Here is a 21,074-nt window from a genome sequence, read left to right on the forward strand (position 1 = left end):
TAGACTAAAAAGAGAAATGCAGAATGAAATTTAAAAAGACCCTTTTGACGATAGTCGAGGCTTTTAAACCACGCCGAAAGACCCCCTATATAAGGCACATGACTGAAAAAGCAATCACCCTCGTAGTTTCTACAAGAATGAGCGAGCAAGCAGCATGATGTTATTTCCGAGGTTCAATACATCAGACATACATGGGCAACTATCAGGTACTTCGGATAAAGAATGGATTCTTCGGTTCTTGACTACCTGTACCTAAAAGTCAAGGGCTTCTAGCCCCTAACGAGACCCAGGGCGGGTACTATCCTCTACTAATTAGGAGTCAAGACATAAATCTCGCCCTCGGCGCTGTTATCGCTTCCCACAAACAACCCTCTGCCCGCCGGATCCCAAGCAGCGGCTGTCAAGCGGAAGCAGTTGCTCATGGTTAGCCCATTGGCAGTGCAGCTTCCTGGGTTTGGTGCCGAGAAAATGTCCTTGTATCCCGTCATGCTGTCGGCTGGGGCAACAGGTTCGTACGTTCCATTGGCCAACTTTGTGAAGGGAATCTGGACAACCTTGAAGCCTGTGGCAGGCTGTCGATTCCAGCTCCCGTGGAACGTGACATACATATTCTTTGCATCGAAATCAAATGTGTTGGCAATGGGGGCCGAGTGCGCTTGGAAGGTCAGCCGGGGTGGCACTGCTCGACCGTTGCAGGTCGCATCGTTATAGGACGAGTTTGGTGAGACTACAAAGTGGGAGCCAGTCTTGAGATTGGAGTTGGGGAAGTTGGCCGGGTTCCAGACAGAAAAGCAGGTCGGATATCCATACCAAGCATTTCGAACGGTAAGGGGGTCGCCGACTGCCACCATGTTAGTCAATGAACATAGATGGGTACGGTAGGTCACGACATGACTAACGGTTATTGAGCTTCTCGGCCGGGTTATCGATGTGAATATCGCGGCGCTGCCCATTTTCAGTTCGGGCAAAGTCCTAGAGCTGTTAGTACGGAATGTAAAGGCGAAAGATGGAAAGTACATACGTCGCCGCTGTTCTCGACACCCCAGAACACGCCATTGGGATCGGCTGTGAAGCCAATCTCATTCCTGAGACCATATCCATACACCTCCCCTTCGGTATTGTAGTTGAAGCCGTTGCTAGGTGCCTTGCTGGCGTCAAAGATTTTGATGATGGCCCTGCCAGTGCCAGGCTGCTGAGATGCCATGTCAAAGTTGGAGTTTGACCCAACTTGCAGCAACACGAGATTGGGCTGCTGGGGGACTACGGCAACCGTTCTCGATGAATGGATGCCGGTTGACATGCCCCTGACGATGGTCTTTTGGTTGCTGATCTTGCGGGTAAGGGAGTCGTAAGCCCAGCTCCACAGCGTTGTCTCACTGCTGGCATAGAGTGTCTTGCCGTCTGGAGTGATGGAAAGGCCGTGGTTGATTTGGTTGCCAGATATAAGCATGGTGGTGCTATTGATGCACCCGTTATCTCCAAATGTGTGCACAGAGATGCCACGCGTGTTTTGTGAAACCAGCATGTTGCCCTCGGTGTCCCACACGATGGTGCGCACTTGCTTGAGACCACCGGCAATCTTCATGGCGGACCATCCTGATTCCAACTTGTATTGGTAGCGGAAGTTGGCAACACCACTGCAGCTGGCAGGTTTTGGTAGCTGTCTGACAGCGGCCTCAGTGCCTTTATGATGTTGTTAGAATTCAAACGGGAAGACAAAGGCACAAAAAGCAAACTAACCGCTTGCCAAAGCTGCCGCCGCAGTGACAATCTTGAACAGATGCATCCTTTGCAATGAATCAAGTGGATATCTATCACGTAATTTGCAGGTTTGAAATGACAGTGACGCTAGATGGGAGCAAAAGACAGCCTGATACCATGCCGAGAAAAGGGACAACAACGAGGTCAAATACTAGAACCGGGGGACGTTCCACGGGTTGGTTGGTGCATTATGCTCATTGCTATAATATCTAATGAAGTCGTGAGCGAAGATCGCATCCTGATTGTAGTAGGAGTCGGGGTGGGATGCTGCGGAATAGAGTGAAGTTGATAGCCTGTTCGGCAGATTGGCTTCCGATAAGTGATGTCTCCGCGAGCAAGGGCTCAGCGGCAGTGGATAGAATGATGCAAGCACGGTGCCTGGAGGAGATGATTGGTTGTGGGGACTTGTGAGAGATTAGGTCCGATGGATGTTCTGCCGAGGTTGGTGTTTGATGAGAGGGTTGATGACAAACTCACTGCCTCCTCCATCGGCTGATGGGTGGTTTGGTGTGCGTCTGTCTAGGTATATAAGATTCCATCTGGATTGATCCGGGAGGGCTTTTACATACCTTGGTAGATAAGACCTAGAATATATCTAGAACCGGCACTTGTCCATGACAAGCTTTTGTGTGGCGTGCCAAGGACATCTTGGCCTCTTGGTCCGTTGCATTTCTAGTGCTTGTTCTTACTTCACTTTTCCTTGGGCTCAGACCCTCCCTGCAGAACATGATGGTGAATGGCCGGGCCACAGACTGAGGGCTGAGGACGGGAACCATACCGCGGTCGGGACCGGAAGAATGGATGCCCTGGAGTCCTTGACTTCCATTCCACTAAGCAATGTCCCTGTCGGGTCCATATTTGGTCCCGATCCACCTCTGGTATTCTGCCGGGTCTTGATCACAAAGGCTGCCCCGCATCGTTCCGGTTGTTCTGTCCCTCCTTGCCCATCCCAGTCCCACAGCTTTCAGAGACCTGAACAATGTCCTCTCTTCACTTCCTCGCCATTTTGTCTCCTAAACCAGACAGGGTGGCGCGGGTGAGTACATCACAGCTCAGGCCTGTTCATAAACGAAAAACACAGAGACTAATCTTCGAGTTGCAGGTAGAAGAGATAGCAGAATCTGTCTCCAACTATGTCAAAGAAAATGAGCCCGGGGTGCTGCAATACCAATGGTTCCGAACTGGGACTGAGGAGAAGCCCAAGATAGTTGTGTGGGAACAGTGAGTACCACCAGACCCACAGCAGATCCGCTTCACGGTGTGGGGGTTCGTGGACTGAAGACATCTAGATATGCCGATCAAGCTGCGGTCGATATTCACAAATCGAGTTCGAAGCTGGCGTGGTTGGTTGAGACTGAAGAGAAGGAGAGCAACATGCTGGAGCCGATTGAGGTTCTGCCACTCGAGCCATTTGCTGGGTGGGCACCTCAAAGCTAGGGTACCAAGATTGATAATTGCCCAACTTATCTGTTGCGCAGAAAGCGAACCAATCCGATGTCGCCGTCATGCCAAGACCTTCCATTCAGAGCAACCCTCCTCAAAGGTGCCATCTTGAATCGCAACAAATAAAAGTGAAAGTGATAGTTGCTCCTTCCAGGTTCTCCCAGAGGTGTGTCGTGGCCTGCAGACCTCACTGAGGTTGCCCTGCTCCTGCCCAGTTTGCCCATTTCGCCCAAAAATCACATGACTTCCCGACCATTTCGCGTCCCAGCTGGCAGCTGGTTGGTCTGCTCCATTTTCCCACAATTCCCAAAGCGCGTCGTTCCTGCACTCCTCAATCTTTGCCGCGTTTGCAATCCTGCACTCCTCATTCTTTGGCAAGGAGCGGCAGCAAGATTCTCACCAACATGTCAGATAACGAATACGACGACGATGTTTTTGACCATCTTGAACTTGACGATGATGATGTGTTTGACGACATCGACGAAGACGAGCTTGTGGCCCTCGAGCGACCTGCAAAACGGCTCAAGACCGAAGCATCAGAGGTCGAAAGGAATCTAGCGCTTGGCGATAGTCACATTGCACTGGCCGAACAGATTCTTTCCAACCAGTTTGGCTTCAGGGCGTTCCGACACGAGCAGGCAGCCGCCATTCAGCATATTCTGAAAGGCGATAATGTCCTCGTCATTTTCCCCACGGGCGCAGGCAAGTCGTTGTGCTATCAAATCCCCGCCATTGCCTTCCCCGAGCTGGACGGCCCAGAGGGCGCACGAGAGTCAGCCGAGGGAGGCGTGACCATTGTGGTCTCACCTCTGATGGCCTTGATGAAAGATCAAGTCGATGTTCTCAAGAAACGCGGCATCCCGGCCGAAAGCATTGACTCAAACAAGACTTGGGAAGAACTTGAGATGATATACCGTGCTCTGGCACGATCACAGTTACGGATCTTGTACTGCGCACCAGAGCGACTGAACAACGAGGGCTTCGTCGAAACCGTCAAACGGATTCCTGGCGGCATCCGTTTGCTGGCTGTGGATGAAGCACACTGTGTCTCCGAGGTCAGTCTCTTTACATCCTTGTCAAGGAGTGCCGCTGAATTTGTATAGTGGGGACATTCATTTCGTCCTGACTATCTCAAAGGTGAGACAACCTCGTTGGATACTGCTATCACATTGCACACAACAAAGACCTGACCTCCTTCGTTTGCAGTTGCTCGATTTGTGAATGAAATCAAGGCAGGGCGTGTCGTTTGTCTCACGGCTACGGCTACTCCCAAAGTTGCCGAGGACATTTGCAAGGCATTCTCAATACAGCCAGCATATGTCTTCCGAACAACACCATACAGACCAAAGTAAGTTGTTGCCAGCACTCTCCCTGGGAATCTTGCGCTGACTTGATATAGTCTTGAACTCCTAGCCAAAACTGTTTGCAAAGAGTACAACCGGGATATCAGTGTCTCCCTAGATATCATGCTAGGCTTTCATGTCAAGTCGGAGAGCGACAAGCGCTTTGAAGAATTGTTCAGGTTTCTGCGTGCCAACCCAGGGCCGACTCTCATTTATGTCGCCATGCAGCAGCAATCCGAGATCCACGCCAAAGTGTTGGCTGCGCAGGGCTTCAAGGCCGCGCCTTTCCACGCCGGGCTCAAGATCGAAGTCAAACAACGGACCCAAGACGACTTCCTCTCTGGAAAAGTTGACATTGTGAGTTTTACTTCTGGCTTCCCTTCTCGACGTTGCTTCGTCGCTGACAGAACTCCCAGGTCTGTGCCACAATTGCATTCGGCATGGGCATCGACAAACCAGATATCAGGAACGTAGTTCACTGGGACTTGTCTAACACAGTCGAAGAATACAGCCAACAGATTGGGCGTGCAGGACGGGACGGAAAACCGAGCAAATGTATGTTCTATCTTGCTCCTAGCGCCTTCTACCTGCGCGAAGTCTTTGCTCGCGGTGACCTCCCGTCAAGAAGCTCGCTGGTCGGATTGGTTTTTGATATCTTCAAGGAAGCTCTAGGGGTCCCTGTTGGGGGTGTCTTCAAGACCAATCACTATCGGCAGTAAAAGGATTTTGATATACGACCAAGTCCGCTCAGCATCATCTACGCCACCTTGGAGCTCCATTTCGGCTTCATTCGAGCTACGACCTCGGAGTATTCAACCTACAAGTTTGAGGCTATGCCGTCGTATTTTGGCATCATCAAACCACACATGAGTCCCGTCATCGACGCCATCTACAAGAACGCCAAGAAAAAGCTCAAGTGGTACGATCTTGATGTTAACGAAGCTGCGTCGTACAAGAACACAGGCTTGACCCGTGGCGACATCGTGGCCAAGCTGAACCAGCTTGATCAACAGGGCCACATTAGACTGAAAGCGAGCGGCCTAATGAACCGCTACATTGTCCAAAAAGCCTTGCCCAGCACACTGGAGGACAAGGAATAGGTGGTTGACAAGTTGTACAAGGATTTGACAGATCGAGAAAAAGATGCCCTGCAACGATGCAAGGAGGTCATGAGTTTGATCACCGGCTCCAAGTGTTTTTGCCTTGTCTCTGGCACAACACTTTGGTATGGGCCTGCCCAAAGACAAGGAAAAGTGCGGGCACTGTTCCTTTTGCCTCACAGGCAAACCAATCCAGCCCCCAAACTCACTGTGACGCCAACGATGGCTTCGAGCATTCAATTGGTCCTCGAAGCTACAAATGCCAGAGATGACCCACGCTTCCTCGCGCGTGGCGTATGGTATTCGAAGCCCCGGGGTGACGGCGTTGAAACTGGACAAGAGCCCGGTGTTTCGTTCATTGGCGCATCACGATTTTGAAATAAGTCAATCAAAGTCATTGCTTGACTATTGCTGACTTGTTGTTTGCTAGGCGCTGTTGGCTGAGTTTACCAAGGCTTGTGAGAAGAAGAAGATTAATAAATGACGGCCTAGTCAGTGTTGGTCACCAGCTATCTTGATGAAGGGGAGGATCACAGCTCGATGGGATAAATGTTTATCATCCATTTTTGGTTGCGGTGTGAGTGGTTTAGTTCCAGGTTGCGGAATGCGTCAAGGTCATATAGTTAGTACTACCGTATGTATGTACCAATTACCTAGAACCACGATAGTTGGGGTTCTCTTAGCTTTTGCTCTGTGCAGTCTCGTTTGTGTTGAGCTCCGTGGCGATTGCAAAGAAATGGTTGAACCCGAGTCCAGAGCCGGTTATGCAGCCGCGTTATCCGAGTCCGATACTAAACAGTATTCAACCATCGAATGGGAGAATGTGGTAAATTAATACTGGCGCAGAGTGGAGGGACCAGACCATCAGGAAACCCAGGGCAGTGCATGCTAATTGATTGGTATTATATGCATGTGAGGCCTTGCTTGATATGTATACCACCCATTCTTGTTACAATGTGCGATACCACGACATTCACGGTACCGCAACTGATGCAACCAACCTGTGCTGCTCCAACCCGTGCTGTACCCTATCTCGCCACGCATCACCTGCTTGCTCCTGGATCGGGATGGATGAAACGTAAGCATGGGGTTGCAGCCCTATCAGCCATCATAACGCACATGTAGCTGGGGAGCGTGTTGCTGAGGCACTTCCAAGTTCTCTTGCAATTTTGACCATACCTACCCTAACACAACGTCCAATCAACACCAAGTACCAACAGTACTACTACAGCAGTGATCATCTGACAGAAAAGATCAATGCATCCGATACCCCCCTCACCCCCGGGTCATAACTCGCGTAGCAGATATTAAATATCATGTCGGGAGACCCTGACTTTTATTCCCAAAATCTCGCTGTTGGTATCCGTCCCAACGATACTCCCGACGCCGTGAAATGTGAGATTGTGGTCCCAGGCACGCAGCCCTCATTTAACCGGCGGTAGAGACCAAGGTACAACTCTGGCAGAAAACCGCCGGGCGCAGAGGATTGCAGAAACTGCCTAGGTACTGTAGGTAGGCAATTTAGTTTGGATCTTTGTGGCGGATAAAGATGACCACTCTATGATCTGACTTTCTGCCCGAGTCCCGATTCTGTGCCTATGGTAGCTTAACATCATTTGCAATGCTGTTGATGGTTTTATTTTTGGCTTGTTTGATCTGGGGTGCCACGGTGTATTGGCGTGCGTCGCCCCAATCCCAATGACAGTGCGGCCAGCCAGGGTCCCTTTCTTCATGTTTCATTCTGCTTCTGTAATGTAGATCCGGGCCAGCGATCAAAACACTGACGTACCGTGGATGGGAAATTGCGGCGTGGGTGCTAGTAGTCGGCATGAACAGCTAGCGTTCATGCGTTGAGTGCACGGAAACGCCGCCATCAGAACGGCGTCATTGCAAGACTCGCTATTTCATGAACACGGAGGATGTAATAAAAGTCGTCGTGAAACAAGTCTGGCTTGATGCGGTCAAGAGAAACCTTGAAGTTTCACTGATGCCAAGCTGGAGGGCACGGGAACAAATGCTGGCTGCGGAACCAAGCCGTTGGGAAAGCCACCGCGTCAAACTCGGTCTTGGCCATCCAAAGAAAGAGAGGCTTAAATCCAGGAAGTAGGCCAAGTGAAAACCAAACCCGTGACTGCTGGTGAGCATCACCATGATGCGGCAAAACCATGCCACCACTCCCTCCTCTCATGACCCAAGCCAATGGCAATGATGGGGAGCGAGTCGGTTGGAGAGCCAGCATTGCTGGAAATATTGTTGAGCTGTTGGACTTGCCAGCACCTTGGGAGGTTGTCGGAGGAGCTGCCTCTTTGGGAAACCCTGTCGATAGCTTCCATCACCAACCATCTCATTTTGGCGTGGGGCCCGCAGCGGCAGTTGGCCCAAGCTTTTCGGACAGGCGGAGCAGACACACAGGTGCAATCAACAAGGCGGGACGTCTTGGCCGGCAGAGGAGAAACAGGAAGGGTCCGAGAAGAGAAGAGCGGGCAGAGCGGAGTGGGCGGGATGGAGCGCCAGGGCGCGATGGAGGTCCAGCGTGGCATCGGCCAAGACGCGATGGACAACACCCACCCACCTCCACACCGACCCGTGCAACGTCCAGGGGCAACGGCAGGCGACACCGACACCGAATTTAGGCAGGCTGCAAGCACAAACCGATAGTCGGCCAGATATCCTCGGTTTTTTGGGCGCCAATTGTGGTGTTTTCCATGTTTCCCACGGGGAAAAGGAAGAGGGGGAACTGAGCTTGTTGTGATGTTTGAGTGAGTGTCGTTGTGAATGGAGCCATTATGAAGCGACGGTTGTGAAGGATCGACTGGTCTGAGCTTTTGTCTGGGGAAATTGCGGGGATATCGGACGACTCCGTCTGGGGAAAATCCACACACTCATCCACAGCACATCCACGCAACATCCACAATCCCCCGCAAAAAGAGCAGAGGCAGCAGCAAAACAAATGAGCTTGTTGGTGATGAGCTTCGGAGATGAGCCGAGATCTGTCGATTCCACTTCTCGTGTCCTCCACCATCTTTTTCCACACCGAGTCTGGGGAAGTGGCGACAGTTGCCGTCGAATGTTCTCGCCCAGCTCCTCACCGTTAGACGTAGTGGGTAAGGTGGTGGAGTTTGATGGATGCCAGAGTCTCTCTCTCCGCCTCTATCTAATCTATCTTTTTTGTTTCTGTTCAATGCGTGCGATGTCGGCTCCCGCAGCGTGCGATGCAGCTGTAGGTTTCCACCTTCCTTGTTGCTCTTGTCTGGTTCCGATGCCTTGGTCAATACTGCAACCACGTAATCGCAGGGCCCGAGAATTGCACTCTGCTGGTGGCATAATGCGATTGTGCGGCACTCGCCAATCGCCAATCTTCATCACCGTTCCTGCAAGCATGCGAAAACTCTGTTGCCCTGTGAAACACGGCCAGCGCGCCGCCGTGTCTCCCTGGCGATAATCTCGTGTCCGGACGAGCCATTCTCAGCTCTTTTGCACCACGTCTGTGCCCCAGGTCAGCCTCAACACACCATCACCAAAAACGTTCTACGCTCGGGCATGGCTTCCAGAAGCATTCTTTCTCCCTTGGTCCGCCGGCCTGCCTCACGCGGTCGTCCGACCTTTGTGGCAGACTAGTGATACAGATGCTGGACAAGCAACAAGCAACAACTTGGCAGGCCGGCGGGTGGCTTGCGATCTGGCAGTTATCGCACGTGTCGAGACGGCGCTCAGACGATTCAACCTGCACCAGACAGAACACCACCTTGCTCTCTCGAGTGCCGGAGCGCAGTGAGCGCCAACCCGCCAATGGCAGCCATCCAGCTCGCCTAGGCTCCAAGGAATTTATCCATCTGCCCGAAGGCTTCATCCGGCGCGCCGTTGGTGGCAGCCACGTGCGGGGATGAGATTTGAACGCTTGGCTTCCCTGCTGACGACGGGGGGATGGTGAGCTGCCCAATGGCGGGGCATCACCACGGCCAAGCCGGACATGTTGTACAGATCCGGGCTGCTGGTGGCGCTGAGCAGCGATGCTGACTGGTGAACCACACAAGTCCCCGCGTCCCAATCTCGCCAGACGGCCGTCGACAACTCTGAAGAGACTCAAGAGGCAGCGTTGCAGCCAAGGCCGCTTGCCCAAAGCCGGTGGGTTGGCGTACCATTCCTATCTGCACCGGAGGGGGATCCCCTGCCAACCCAAAAAACGCTTCCTTCAACCTCCTCGCACATCGGGCCGTCCTCGAGATGACTGATTTCTTGCTGTCCATGTACACTAGCTACCGTGTATGTACGGATGGTATCTGCCAGTGCCGCCAATCGACGGCTGACTGGCGCAACCGGCTGGCACTTGTGGATGAGTGAGACCCCCTTTTTTTTTCCACAGCTCTCGGAACCATCCAATGCGCTGGTTCGGGGAACGGGCGATACGACGATCCTTCCCCATTCCGAATAACCTGAAGCCTGCCTCTCTGCCTCTGGCTATGGGAAGCTGACTCTCTTGTGCACCCAGACGAAAAAGGGCTGAAACCACCAGCAGACGCCCATCAGCTCATCCTCATCTCATCTCTCCCGGACGCAGGAGGTACATGCAGCGTGCTAAGGCAGTCTAGTGGACGCAGTAGTAGTGTATGTATCCTGACAAAAACATTGGGGGTTGGCGTCTCCAGTTTCCGCCCGGCCGTGGAAGGCCAAGGTGTCATCGTGTGCTGTATGCTTTCCAGGATGTGGAATTGGGGAACGGGGTGAGGGAGAGAGTCGAGGTTGACGTGAACGGGCGGGCGGGCCATGATGGTGGGAAGTGGGAGGTGGGAGGATGTGGACCCGCGTCACCCCCTTCCCTGCTGACGAGCCCAGGATCGGCATGGGAATTTCCAAAAGATGCGACGTGGGTGTTGCATTCGACTGCATTGCGACCAAATCTGCCTGTCTCGGGGACCTTTGAGTGCGGACAGCTTGTCCCCTCGTCCCCTCGTCCCTGGCTGGATTATATAAAGAAGTCGAGGTGATCGCTGCCTCGTCTTGCGAATGTCTCTGCCTCTGCCATCCCGCTAGCTCCTTCCCTGTCGGCCCAGTCAGTCGTCTGAAGTTCCCGATTAGCTTCGTGAACTGCCACCTGCCTGCACTTTGCACCGCAGCAGCATCTGCAAGTCCCCGACCTCCACTGTCCTGTCTGAGCACAGCAGTGTCTTGAAGTTGACTTGATCCCCCTTCCGCCCTCTCCCCCCCACACTCCCCACACCACCAGCGACCCGCCCAGGTTCGTCCCATATCATGGGTGCCGCCGCAGAGGTCTCCGGCGCCGACCGGGATATTCCCACCACCGAGTCCGACAGCGTCACCAACGAGAAGGCCGTCTTCAAGAACACCGACAGCGATGCCGTCGAGAGCGCCGGCTGGGACGAGACGGCCACCAAGAAGCTCATCCGCAAGATCGACGTCACGCTGATCCCCTTCCTGGCTCTCCTCTATCTGCTCTCCTTCCTGGACCGTACCAACATCGGCAATGCCCGTCTCGACACCCTCGAGAGGGATCTCAAGCTCGACTCAGCCCGCCTCCAGTACAACGATGCCCTCGCCATCTTCTTCCCCTTCTACGTGGCCGCCGAGGTCCCCTCCAACATGGCCATGAAGCGTTTCCGCCCCTCCATCTGGATTCCCAGCATCATGGTCGCCTGGGGTATCTGCACGACGCTTATGGGTATTGTGCACAACTATGCCGGCCTCATGGCCGTCCGTGCCGTCTTGGGTATCGCCGAGGGTGGTTTGTTCCCCGGTATCACCTACTAGTGAGTAGCTTCTCCCATATCTCGCCGCGCTGTGGTGTTGTACTGACAGGGCGCCAACCAGCATCACCATGTGGTATCGTCGCCACGAGTGCGGTCTCCGCATGGCCATTTTCTTCTCGGCTGCCACCGCTGCCGGTGCTTTCGGTGGTCTCTTGGCTCGCGGTATCGTTGAGATGAGAGGCGTCGGTGGTCTCTCTGGCTGGCAGTGGATCTTCATCCTCGAGGGTATCCTCACCGTCATCATCGCCATTGTTGCCTACTTCGTCATGCAGGACTACCCCTCCACAGCCAAGTTCCTCACCGAGGAGGAGCGTGCCGAAGTCAGCGCCCGTCTCAAGCGCGATCGGTCCTCGCTGGCCGACGAGTTCGACATGAAGTACTTCTGGGCCGCTCTCAAGGACTGGAAGATCTGGGTGCACATGTTCATCACCATTGGCGTCTACACTGGTCTCTACTCGTACTCGCTCTTCCTCCCCACCATCATCAACGATCTCGGCACCGCCACCTCCCCCGAGATGGCCCAGCTCATGACTGTTCCTCCCTACATTGTAGCCTGCTTGTTCTGCATCGGCGCAGGCTGGCACGCTGACAGGCGTGGTGAGCGCGGCATCTACATGATTGGATTCATGATCATGGCGTAAGTCCTTGTTCTCGTTCCTGTCCCGACATTCAGTAGTGAGAGAATGGCTCTAACATGGTGATTCTTGCAGCATCGTTGGACTGATTTGCTTGATTGCGACGCCGAATGCCGGTGTCCGCTACTTTGGCTGCTTCCTCCTCGCCTCGGGTATCTACCCCAACGTCCCCCAGGGTGTCGCGTGGAACGGCAACAACATTGGCGGTTCCCTCAAGCGCGGTGTCGGCATTGCCATGCACGTCGGCTTCGGCAACTTGGGCGGTACCATTTCTGCCTACCTCTTCTTGACCAAGGACCGCCCCCGCTACTACCCCGGCTTCGGCACTCTTCTCGCCTGCCAGGTCATGGCTGCCACTCTGTCCATCTTCATGACCATCTACTTGCGTCGGGAGAACGCCCGCCGTGACCGCGAGTACAAGCCTCCAAGCGAGTACACCGAGGAGGAAAGGGTTGCCGAGAGGGAGAAGGGCGACAACGCTAGCTTTTTCCGCTACACCATTTAAGCAGTCGAGAATATCCTCTTTTCTGTCTTGTCTTGGGTCAGGTTTTCCCGCAGCGATATCTGGGTCGGGGTGTTGGGTTAGGCTTTCAGAGAGAGGAGGCATGTACACAGTTTTTGGGTCTTGATCATGAATTTCAACAGTACGGAATTCATACTGGTCAATTAACCCTCTGCATCGCCTAGTGATGCATGTTGAATGATGGACTATTTATTCTTGTTGGTTGCGGCAAAGACACCCACACCATGTTCTTCTGCCTTTTCACTAGCCCCTGCAAAGTGATGTTTTGGATTCCGTCGTGGATGTCTCTACAGTGTAGGTCCACTAACTTTTGGTTTAGAGACTGTCAGAAAAAAAGTATCTTCTATATACTATTTTGCTTCAAAGTCTCGTCGAAGCTTGGTTGAGACTACAACTGTGGAAAATAAGAATAAAAATAAATTACAAAAATTGGATGATGAGAGTGGGATTCGAACCCACGCCCTTTCGGACCACGGAATCCTGGGTTAGGGGATGTTGATTAAGGAAGACCTTAACGTGGCGCCTTAGACCGCTCGGCCATCTCACCTTCTGATTGGTTGATACTATTATCGGTTTAATTCCCTATATTTGTATACATTCTACGTCCTCGTGTCTCGTGGCGTTCATCAAATCGAACCCTTTTGATGTGAGATGAGAACCTCGCCAACAGTTTTAGTTAAAGATATATGAATGTTACTCAATCTGCGATTGGGAACACTGAGTCATGGCTTTGACTCAGGACAACCTCGCTTACACTTCTATCCAATAAGATATTGTCCGGCCCAATAAAGATGTTCCTGGATGCACGATGGTGCAAGCCAGCGTCGAATATCGACCTGACAAAACCCCTCATTCTTGGGGCTTCTACATAAGCGCAATGAAGTTCCTCCTGGGGGGCGAAAGCATTTTCTAAGAACCCAAGCCTCAGCAGAAACCCACTCGGCAACTATCAATATGAGATCCCACTGGGTCCTTCCCCTCTACTTTACCGCTCTCGCGGCCAGTACCCCGAAGCCCGACCACAAGCCCGAATCGATCAGCTACATCACACTCGAGGAGCATTGGGTCTCTCCCGCTCTCTACTCCTACTTCCTACCGTCCTCTCGCCGCTGCCCCCGCCTGTTCTCAGTGCAACCCTGGTCAGTCTCCAAGAAGTCGGTCCAGTTCGTCTCGCATCCATGAAGAATAGCTCCATCTCTCTGCAAGTTGTGTCTCACGTTGCCTCGGGCCCGGAACCGATGCAACAATCCCGACCTCACAGCTTTGGCAAACAGCCAGCTATTCTCCCGCATCAAGCCCTGCCCTGCCAACTTCAGGGGTTTCTGCGTGCTCCCAATGGCCATTCCTGCTGAAGCGGCCAGCCAGCTGAAGACATGTGTTCAGGAGTATGGCTTTGTTGGCGCCTTGATTGATGCATATGATGTTCAGCCTTCCGGCGACAAGTATCAGTTTTATGAAGGAAGGGAATATGATGAATTCTGGCGAACCGTTCAGGAGCTGGACGTTCCGGTATATCTGCATCCTTCCTTCCAGTCGTTGGATGAGGTGTTTACTCCTGGGGAACTGTACTACCAAGAGGATTCGGTGGCGGCCTCGGCGGGATTGGCTACGGCAAGCTGGGACTGGCACTCGAGAACGGGCCTTTCGTTTCTGAGACTTTATACTGGGGGCGTCTTTGAGAGATTCCCAAAACTGAAGATTGTGCTCGGTCACATGGGAGAAATGGTGCCATTCTATCTGTGGAGGTCAAACGCGGTGTTGAGCAGAGGCAGGCCGACGTCCTTGAGAGATGTATGGAGAAACAATATATGGGTGGCGGTCAGTGCCGTGTGGGATTTGGACGTTATGAGGATGGTGCATGCTGTGACGGATGTGAGGAGGGTCATGTATGCCGTTGACTACCCGTTTGGCAGGAACGCTGAGGGCAAGGCCTTAATGGAAGAGCTGCGCAAGAGCAAACTGGTGAGCGAGAAGGAATTCAAGGGGATTGCGAATGGAAATGCCAAGGCGTTGTTGCGCTTGAAATGAGGCGAGAACAACCACCTCAGCGGCCATGCTACCTAGGGAACATGGTTTAGCAGGCTGGACTTGAGCAAATGGTTGCTTTCCTGCATCAGCAGAGTTCGAAGGACAGGCATGCACACTGCGACAATGGTGATGGCCCCTTCTGCTGTGCCTAGTGTCATCAGCACCACCACATGTTCTACAGAAGCTCAAGTTAGGTCGTTGTTCTCAGCTTGGGACCAGAGTTTGCTTTTACCTGGCCCTGCACGGGGACGGTTCACGTTGTGAATGGCGAGGATCTTCATAAACGACGCAATTCCGGCACTTTTAGCTAGTCAGTCACCTGGAATAGAAAAGGAAAATGCCCAGGCACTCACAAAACCCCCATTCCCATCGCGATAGTGATCCCGATCTTCTCCTTCCTCCTCATCATCAAGGGCCAAAAGATTTTGCATGGCAATAAGGCGAGCATGACATCGACTGCACCGGAGTAGGCTGGCAATCTTTCGTAAATATCAAGACCTAGATAGATCTTATCGAATTGCAAAATGCAAGAGCTTACCGGCAACAAACATATTATAACCATTCATAAGGCCCAGTGGCAGGCATTTCCCCCCTGGCACCTCCTGTCTCCAGATCCGATCCAGAGGCCAACAGTGTGCCCACTGTATGATACAGCTCCCGGCTATAAAAATGTTGGTTGTCCATATCGCAAACCACACCAGCCTCTTGAGAAATCCGTCTGTTCTCGTTAATCTGACCAAAGTGAGCCCAAAGGACGTCTTGGACCACGCTGCGGCCAGAATGAGGAAGAATCCAGCTATTGTAGCCAATAGCCTGCTGTTCTCGATGTTCTCAAGGGGGATGGCATGTTGAGATCGACCAAACCCCAATGTGGTGTCGACGGTCTGGAAAATGCAGCCTAGTATGAGAGCGAGCCAGGAGAAAATGAGCAGATAGTCGTCCCACCAGAGACGCCGGCCACGATAGCACTTCCCCCAGAGACGGAGGAAGATGAAAATCGTAGCGTAGCCTGCGAGTACCCATATCACAAAATTGAGGACTTGGCTGTAGTCTTCATATGGCTGTGGAGTTGATCGTTTTGTTGGAAGACCCATGTCTGCCTGGACGTGAGGAGCTGTGTGGATGTTGAATGACCAAGAAAGCGTAGAATTATTGCAAGCCTTTTGAGTAATAGAAATGATCTGAACAAAACTGAAGCAGGTTGGATGCTTGTGATGGGAGCCCAAGTGTGATCAGTTCGGAAGTAGTGTCGATCATACAATGTGTCGCTGCTAAAGTGCACCGTGCAGTCGCTTAAAGCATTAGAGTGTGTGCCGCTTTAAGAATGACATGCATGAGAACAAATATGCCCAGAAGGCTTATAATAATAGCGAAGCAATTCGTGTTTCAGTACTGGGGAGACACACCGGCGGCACACATCCGGTGCTGGCTGATGAAAACTCGGGAGATGGCAATGTGTCTACCTAAACTCGAAAAGGCCTTGTTGGGACATTACATCTTCTCGGGGGTCTCTTTATGTCGATTAGCAGAAGTAGCACGGGTGACGCTTCCAGGGGTAAAGGAGCTAATTGTTTTGGAAAGGAGTCTGTGCTCTCGCGAACCAAGATATCGACCATTACGGGTTGAGTGTCATATTCCCTTGAATCCATACTCGTACACCGTAGATTGAATAGGTATTTATATGGCTTGCAATTTTTAGGTACCTTAGCTATCAATCACGTGCAAGTCTCAAAGGCGGTTTCCACTCAATAGCACTTGTATCCTGAGTCTCTGCTGTTTGCGCAGCTATGCCGTTATCCACGCTACCCTTTGCTTTCATGACCCACATGGCTGTCCACAAAATCGAGTACGGGTTGAACGTACGTTTCCCAGCCGGTGATATTGCGATTCTGCCATAATTACGTTAATATTGTTTCCATGGACGACGGCGCGACACATGCAAGACGGAATACCCACAATATACTTGAGATCATAGACATGGGGCTCCCCTTCTTCGTAACACTCCAGTACAGGAACCCCTCTGCTCTTCAGCAGCTCTGCCATCCGGTAACTCTGATCAATGTGCACGGCCTCATCCCCGCTCCCATGCATAAACGCTGTCGGCGGGTATGTTCGTTTTTGATCCTTCATCAACACCCTGTACGGAGACATGTCTTCCAGAAATGCGACAAAGTCCTCTTGAGTTTTGAACTTTTCTCGATGCATCACTCCTTTTCTCAGTCCCTCCATGTCAGAGTTCAATGATCTTCTCATGTGCAGCTCGGCCTGCAGTCTGATGCGTCTGTTGTACTTGAAATCAGTGGCCCAGTACTGTTGTATTTGTTGTTCCGTGAGAACCTCTTGCTCGTTCCAGGCTAGTGCATCTGTCAGCAGATTCTCTGGGTTTCTATCCCCGAGGAAAGCATCGAGCTCGGCGTCAGTGAACTCTCCTTTCCATGGTGCGGGGTTGTCAGGCTTCCACGGTTCGAATTGAACGCTGTCACAAAAATGCGGGATGGACAGAAAGTCCACCAAGCCATAGACGTCAACCACTGCTTTGGGAGGAGGAGATAGATGGGCGGCCATCAGCGTGACCAGGTGGCCGCCGGCAGATTCACCGACAAGAACGTATTGGTCCACATCGACTTTGTCCTCGCCCAGAAGAGAAGGAAGATTTGACCGAAGCCAAGAAACAGACTCCAGGCAGTCGGACAACTGGTCATCAATTCTGGCTTGCGGGGCTAATCGGTAGTTGTGGGAGACCAAGTGGTAACCTCTGGTTCGAAATCCAGGACTGAGCCAGGGCAGAGGGGCGAAGTCTTGCTTTCCATGTCAGAACATTAAGAACCAAGATGGAAACGTCGGAGTTGACGAGGTTGAAGGGATATGTAGGAAGGTATACACAAATCACATACGAGCACCGCCCAACCAACCGCCTCCGTGAGTCCTGACCGAAAGACAATGTTAGCAAGACCATCTACATCTCTTCTCAAATGCAAAGATTGACCTATTACCATATTACAAACGGAGCAGGCTCCTCAACAGGTGGATCTGCTGGCCATACCCTTACAGACAACTTGACACCATTCTCAGACACGAATGTGTGATCAGTGAAGCCAGGAGGAGCGCCAGGAGGTGCGCCAGGGGGCAGGTTGAGATCAAGAGGGGTGGCAATCGACGCCATTTTCACCAGAGCTACGCGCAAGTATGGTGTGCAAGGTGCAAGTCGGCGGCAGCTTGGGCGTTGAACGTGACGGGAAACAAGATGAAAACCGAAATGAGGGGTTAGATGGCTCGAGTGAGAGGCGACGGTGACATTGATGGGCTCATACCCGAGAATGGCCACATTGACCCACTTGCCGTCTTGCTGCTGTCATCGGGTACCTAGATAGGTAAATACCTCATTTTATTCAAAGGAGGGTTTCCTGCATAACATATAAAAATCACTCTCTGGCCGGTGTTGTATCTCGGTGGGCGTTCTCTCTCATCCGTCGACTTCTGGTCTTGACCTGACGTGGTGTTTTCATTCCACCGAACACTGCCCTTTGAAAGATCAGGCACAGACCGGTCCCTCCCATACAACGTAGGTACCCAGCCCTTGAGCGGTACGTTATACTCCGAGGGCCATAGCTTCTGGACTTCTTCTTAGACTCTTCCAACCAAGCCTCCAAGAACCGTAGTACTACGCGCTCCACGCGTTCTATATGCATACGCAGATTCACCCATCAAAAACACGTGGACAGGCAACGATCTTGCCCTCGCAGTGAAGAATTTTCCACCTGTCAACGCCGTGGACCGAAATGGGCAAGAATTCGGAGGCTTTCCGGACCTGGAACAGGAAGTCCAGCGAGTCTTGGCAAGCCCTCGATGTGACAGTTCGGGTTGCAAAAAGGACCCGGTAGTTGGATTCCGGCTAAATACCCATGTGGCTCGGGCGCTAAAGATACTACGAGACTGGCCTTTGCACTGGCATGTTGCTGGAGACCCATCGCCTGATGTAGTCTTCCTTGTCCAGAACGAACAACGACAGAACCAAGCCCCATCGTCCTCAGAGCCTTGACTGAAGTCGCGAGCAAGAGAGACTACAGAGATGTCACGGCGTAGGCCGAAATCCTTGAGATGAAGGACAGAGCCAGTGATAGTCAGAACCTGGAGATATTAACATCTGAAGAGACCTAACAGGCTTGACGCCATCTGCATATCAACACCAACCGCTTACCGGGTTTGCCCTCATTAAAAAACAATCAACAAAGATTGCACAAGTCTTTATCGATCACAGGTTCCTGGGATTATGACGATTGACGGCACGTGCAACTCAGCCATAGTCCATGGTGGCTCTTGGCCTGGCTACCAGGGAACACTACCCCATGGGGGGGTTCATTTCAAGTAAGCTGGACCCCATTCCAACCGGCCTGATTCAGGCTAATAGTCTTCAAGGAACATTCCATGAGGCTTACCGTCCATATGCCTTTCTAAATGCAACCGCCTTGGCGTGCTAACGGACTCGCAAGCATGGCGACTAGCCTCACGAACGCCACCAAGAGTGTACTCGATGGATGGGTACGGGGTGTTCTCCGCCGAGAACCAAACTTATGTCTGGAGACATGGGGAAGCATGTGACTTGGCAACGAGGTTCGAGCTGCCAATCCTTGGTTCCTGACATCAAGTAACAAGAATATAAAGAGGCAATGACCTGCGTTCAACTCATGCTACCCGGTTGTTAACAGCGGACAAGGAGAAGGGAAAATCGATCACACTTTCCGAACTTTTGTCTTTCACCATGGTCTCGCAGACAGTTGTTTCCTCCCTCCTGGTCGTCCTCGGCGCCGCCGGCGTCAGGGCCCAGCAACGCCAGAGTCTCTGGGGACAGTGCGGTGGTTCCGGCTGGAGCGGCCCTACACTCTGTGTTGACGGCGCGTGGTGCAACCCCCAAAACCAATGGTATCACCAATGCATTCCAGGCAGTGGTCCTACCACGGCCCAGCCTCAGGTGCCTACCACCACTGCCAGACCAACAACAACGCTCGTCACATCTGTTGTTTCCTCCACCACCTCCCCGTCGGATCCCGTGGTGACGAATCCTCCCGTGAACCCCGGTACTTGCCCAAATACACCGTCGGGCTTAGGAACGCCAGTGGCCAACCAGCTCAACGACCCCTTCACCTTCCACAACGGAAACAAGGTCACCAGCAAGGCGGACTGGGCCTGCCGCCAGAGGGAAATCTCTGAGCTTCTCCAGCGCTATGAGCTCGGAACTCTCCCCCCCAAGCCCAGCAGCGTGACGGCCTCCTTTTCAGGAAGCACGCTTTCCATCTCGGTCTCTGAGGGTGGCAGGTCCATTTCCTTCGCCGTCTCCATCAACAACCGTCCTTCCGGGGCGGGTCCGCACCCGGCCATTATCAACTTTGGCACCTTTGGCGCGTCCCTCCCTGTCCCTGCTGGCGTGGCCACCATCAACTTCAATAACGACGACATTGCCCAGCAGCAGGGCGGCTCTTCCCGCGGCCGTGGCAAGTTCTACGACCTGTACGGGTCTAGCCACTCGGCCGGTGCGCTCACCGCATGGGCCTGGGGTGTCTCCCGCATTGTCGACGCGCTCGAGCTCACCCAGGCTCAGACTGGCATTGACCCTACCCGCCTCGGTGTCACCGGCTGCTCGCGCAACGGAAAGGGTGCTATCGTGGCCGGTGCCCTCGAGCCCAGAATCGCCCTCACCTTGCCCCAGGAATCAGGCGCTGGCGGCTCGGGGTGCTGGAGAATTGCCACATGGCAGAAGAACAACGGGCAGAATGTCCAGGATTCAACCCAGATCGTCCAGGAGAACGTCTGGTTCTCGCCCAACTTCAACAGCTATGTCAACAACGTTAACCAACTTCCTTTTGATCACCACTTGCTCGCTGGTCTGATTGCCCCCCGCGCCCTCTACGTCATGGAGAACGTGGATATGGAGTGGCTTGGTAAGATCTCGACCTACGGCTGCATGGGAATTGCCCGCAAGCAGTGGGAGGCTCTTGGTGTGCTGGACAACTTTGGCTACTCTCAGGTCGGCGGCAACAGCCACTGCAGCTTCCCGTCCAGTCAGCAAGGCAGCGAGCTCAATGCCTTCATTGACAAGTTCTTGCTCAAGAGGAGCGGAGGTAACACCAGCATCTTCAGAAGCACTCAGACTCACTCGAGCTTCAATCTCAACAACTGGAGCCCGTGGGCTGTTCCCTCTCTGAACTAAATGTGAAAGGGTGGAAGACAGGGCAAGAAAGACATGTGAAAAGAGTAGTTCTTGTATATAGTTAGTTACCCAGTCTCGACAAGATGTCTGATAATGAACATACGTCACGATTGTGTCTCATGATGACCATGTTGTGTTTTTCTTGAGTGGTGGATGACAGAATGCTGCACATGATGGCTGCCCCGCTCTCGGAAGGCTGACGGGCACATGGCAGTTTGCCGCCGGCAACTTCCGCCAAGCAAAACAATCACGAGATCGGCGACTGCGACTT

General features: G+C 52.8%; 11 protein-coding genes and 1 non-coding gene across 12 annotated transcripts; 8 read left to right on the forward strand and 4 right to left on the reverse strand.

Annotated features, from left to right (window-relative positions):
• Positions 1-193: 193 nt before the first annotated feature.
• Positions 194-3,360, reverse strand: QC763_000850 (uncharacterized protein). Its single transcript, XM_062905174.1, has 4 exons — positions 1,741-3,360; positions 1,022-1,683; positions 900-972; positions 194-841 (listed from the first exon to the last, which is right to left on the reverse strand). Exons 1-4 carry the CDS (start codon positions 1,784-1,786, stop codon positions 309-311), a joined length of 1,314 nt encoding a protein of 437 aa, XP_062767705.1. The 5' UTR covers positions 1,787-3,360; the 3' UTR covers positions 194-308.
• QC763_000855 (uncharacterized protein) lies at positions 2,539-3,352 on the forward strand. The gene is made up of 3 exons (XM_062905175.1): positions 2,539-2,797; positions 2,864-2,982; positions 3,051-3,352. Exons 1-3 carry the CDS (start codon positions 2,741-2,743, stop codon positions 3,196-3,198), a joined length of 324 nt encoding a protein of 107 aa, XP_062767706.1. The 5' UTR covers positions 2,539-2,740; the 3' UTR covers positions 3,199-3,352.
• A 161-nt stretch (positions 3,361-3,521) lies between the features above and the next one.
• QC763_0046000 (uncharacterized protein) lies at positions 3,522-5,647 on the forward strand (the record flags this gene model as incomplete). The annotated part of the gene is made up of 6 exons (XM_062905682.1): positions 3,522-4,259; positions 4,308-4,341; positions 4,411-4,552; positions 4,604-4,904; positions 4,964-5,262; positions 5,290-5,647. Exons 1-6 carry the CDS (start codon positions 3,609-3,611, stop codon positions 5,645-5,647), a joined length of 1,785 nt encoding a protein of 594 aa, XP_062767707.1. The 5' UTR covers positions 3,522-3,608.
• Positions 5,648-5,716: 69 nt separating this feature from the next.
• Positions 5,717-6,336, forward strand: QC763_0046010 (uncharacterized protein; the record flags this gene model as incomplete). Its single annotated transcript, XM_062905683.1, has 2 exons — positions 5,717-5,995; positions 6,078-6,336. The coding sequence occupies 2 exons, from the start codon at positions 5,717-5,719 to the stop codon at positions 6,129-6,131; spliced, it is 333 nt and encodes a 110-aa protein (XP_062767708.1). The 3' UTR covers positions 6,132-6,336.
• Positions 6,337-8,157: 1,821 nt separating this feature from the next.
• Positions 8,158-10,372, forward strand: QC763_000868 (uncharacterized protein; the record flags this gene model as incomplete). Its single annotated transcript, XM_062905176.1, has 2 exons — positions 8,158-9,984; positions 10,137-10,372. The coding sequence occupies exons 1-2, from the start codon at positions 9,921-9,923 to the stop codon at positions 10,370-10,372; spliced, it is 300 nt and encodes a 99-aa protein (XP_062767709.1). The 5' UTR covers positions 8,158-9,920.
• A 525-nt stretch (positions 10,373-10,897) lies between these two features.
• On the forward strand, positions 10,898-12,859 carry QC763_000870 (uncharacterized protein; the record flags this gene model as incomplete). The annotated part of the gene is made up of 3 exons (XM_062905177.1): positions 10,898-11,412; positions 11,474-12,049; positions 12,123-12,859. The coding sequence occupies 3 exons, from the start codon at positions 10,898-10,900 to the stop codon at positions 12,550-12,552; spliced, it is 1,521 nt and encodes a 506-aa protein (XP_062767710.1). The 3' UTR covers positions 12,553-12,859.
• Positions 12,860-13,004: 145 nt separating this feature from the next.
• QC763_0046040 lies at positions 13,005-13,117 on the forward strand. Its single transcript has one exon. It is a non-coding gene; the product is annotated as a tRNA-Leu (tRNA).
• Positions 13,118-13,905: 788 nt separating this feature from the next.
• On the forward strand, positions 13,906-14,598 carry QC763_000880 (uncharacterized protein; the record flags this gene model as incomplete). Its single annotated transcript, XM_062905182.1, has 1 exon — positions 13,906-14,598. The coding sequence occupies one exon, from the start codon at positions 13,906-13,908 to the stop codon at positions 14,596-14,598; it is 693 nt and encodes a 230-aa protein (XP_062767711.1).
• A 349-nt stretch (positions 14,599-14,947) lies between these two features.
• Positions 14,948-15,692, reverse strand: QC763_000890 (uncharacterized protein; the record flags this gene model as incomplete). The annotated part of the gene is made up of 2 exons (XM_062905185.1): positions 14,948-15,069; positions 15,137-15,692. The coding sequence occupies 2 exons, from the start codon at positions 15,690-15,692 to the stop codon at positions 14,948-14,950; spliced, it is 678 nt and encodes a 225-aa protein (XP_062767712.1).
• Positions 15,693-16,145: 453 nt separating this feature from the next.
• Positions 16,146-18,173, reverse strand: QC763_000900 (uncharacterized protein). Its single transcript, XM_062905190.1, has 4 exons — positions 17,592-18,173; positions 17,493-17,524; positions 16,555-17,396; positions 16,146-16,487 (listed from the first exon to the last, which is right to left on the reverse strand). Exons 1-4 carry the CDS (start codon positions 17,759-17,761, stop codon positions 16,401-16,403), a joined length of 1,131 nt encoding a protein of 376 aa, XP_062767713.1. The 5' UTR covers positions 17,762-18,173; the 3' UTR covers positions 16,146-16,400.
• A 462-nt stretch (positions 18,174-18,635) lies between these two features.
• On the forward strand, positions 18,636-20,803 carry cip2 (carbohydrate-binding module 1; the record flags this gene model as incomplete). The annotated part of the gene is made up of 2 exons (XM_062905684.1): positions 18,636-18,963; positions 19,305-20,803. The coding sequence occupies exons 1-2, from the start codon at positions 18,906-18,908 to the stop codon at positions 20,801-20,803; spliced, it is 1,557 nt and encodes a 518-aa protein (XP_062767714.1). The 5' UTR covers positions 18,636-18,905.
• QC763_0046090 (uncharacterized protein) lies at positions 19,871-20,975 on the reverse strand (the record flags this gene model as incomplete). The annotated part of the gene is given in 3 exon segments (XM_062905685.1): positions 19,871-20,287; positions 20,293-20,427; positions 20,907-20,975. Coding segments are annotated over 3 exon segments (621 nt in total).
• Positions 20,976-21,074: the final 99 nt, after the last annotated feature.

The sequence above is a fragment of the Podospora pseudopauciseta genome, assembly GCF_035222475.1.
Source record: "Podospora pseudopauciseta strain CBS 411.78 chromosome 2 map unlocalized CBS411.78m_2.2, whole genome shotgun sequence".
NCBI classification, from domain to species: Eukaryota; Fungi; Ascomycota; class Sordariomycetes; order Sordariales; family Podosporaceae; genus Podospora; species Podospora pseudopauciseta.

Bases quoted from the DNA above. Each gene is read 5' to 3' on its own strand.
- QC763_000850 (XM_062905174.1), bottom strand. From the start codon at position 1,786: ATGCATCTGTTCAAGATTGTCACTGCGGCGGCAGCTTTGGCAAGCG. The intron at 1,684-1,740 runs GTTAGTTTGCTT...AACATCATAAAG, and splicing joins GGCGGCAGCTTTGGCAAGCG to GCACTGAGGCCGCTGTCAGA. The intron at 973-1,021 runs GTATGTACTTTC...TAACAGCTCTAG, and splicing joins GTGTCGAGAACAGCGGCGAC to GACTTTGCCCGAACTGAAAA.
- QC763_000855 (XM_062905175.1), top strand. From the start codon at position 2,741: ATGTCCTCTCTTCACTTCCTCGCCATTTTGTCTCCTAAACCAGACAGG. The intron at 2,798-2,863 runs GTGAGTACATCA...TTCGAGTTGCAG, and splicing joins AACCAGACAGGGTGGCGCGG to GTAGAAGAGATAGCAGAATC. The intron at 2,983-3,050 runs GTGAGTACCACC...GAAGACATCTAG, and splicing joins AAGATAGTTGTGTGGGAACA to ATATGCCGATCAAGCTGCGG.
- QC763_000900 (XM_062905190.1), bottom strand. From the start codon at position 17,761: ATGGCGTCGATTGCCACCCCTCTTGATCTCAACCTGCCCCCTGGCGCA. The intron at 17,397-17,492 runs GTATGTGATTTG...ATGGAAAGCAAG, and splicing joins CGGTTGGTTGGGCGGTGCTC to ACTTCGCCCCTCTGCCCTGG. The intron at 16,488-16,554 runs GTGGGTATTCCG...TAATTATGGCAG, and splicing joins TCTATGATCTCAAGTATATT to AATCGCAATATCACCGGCTG.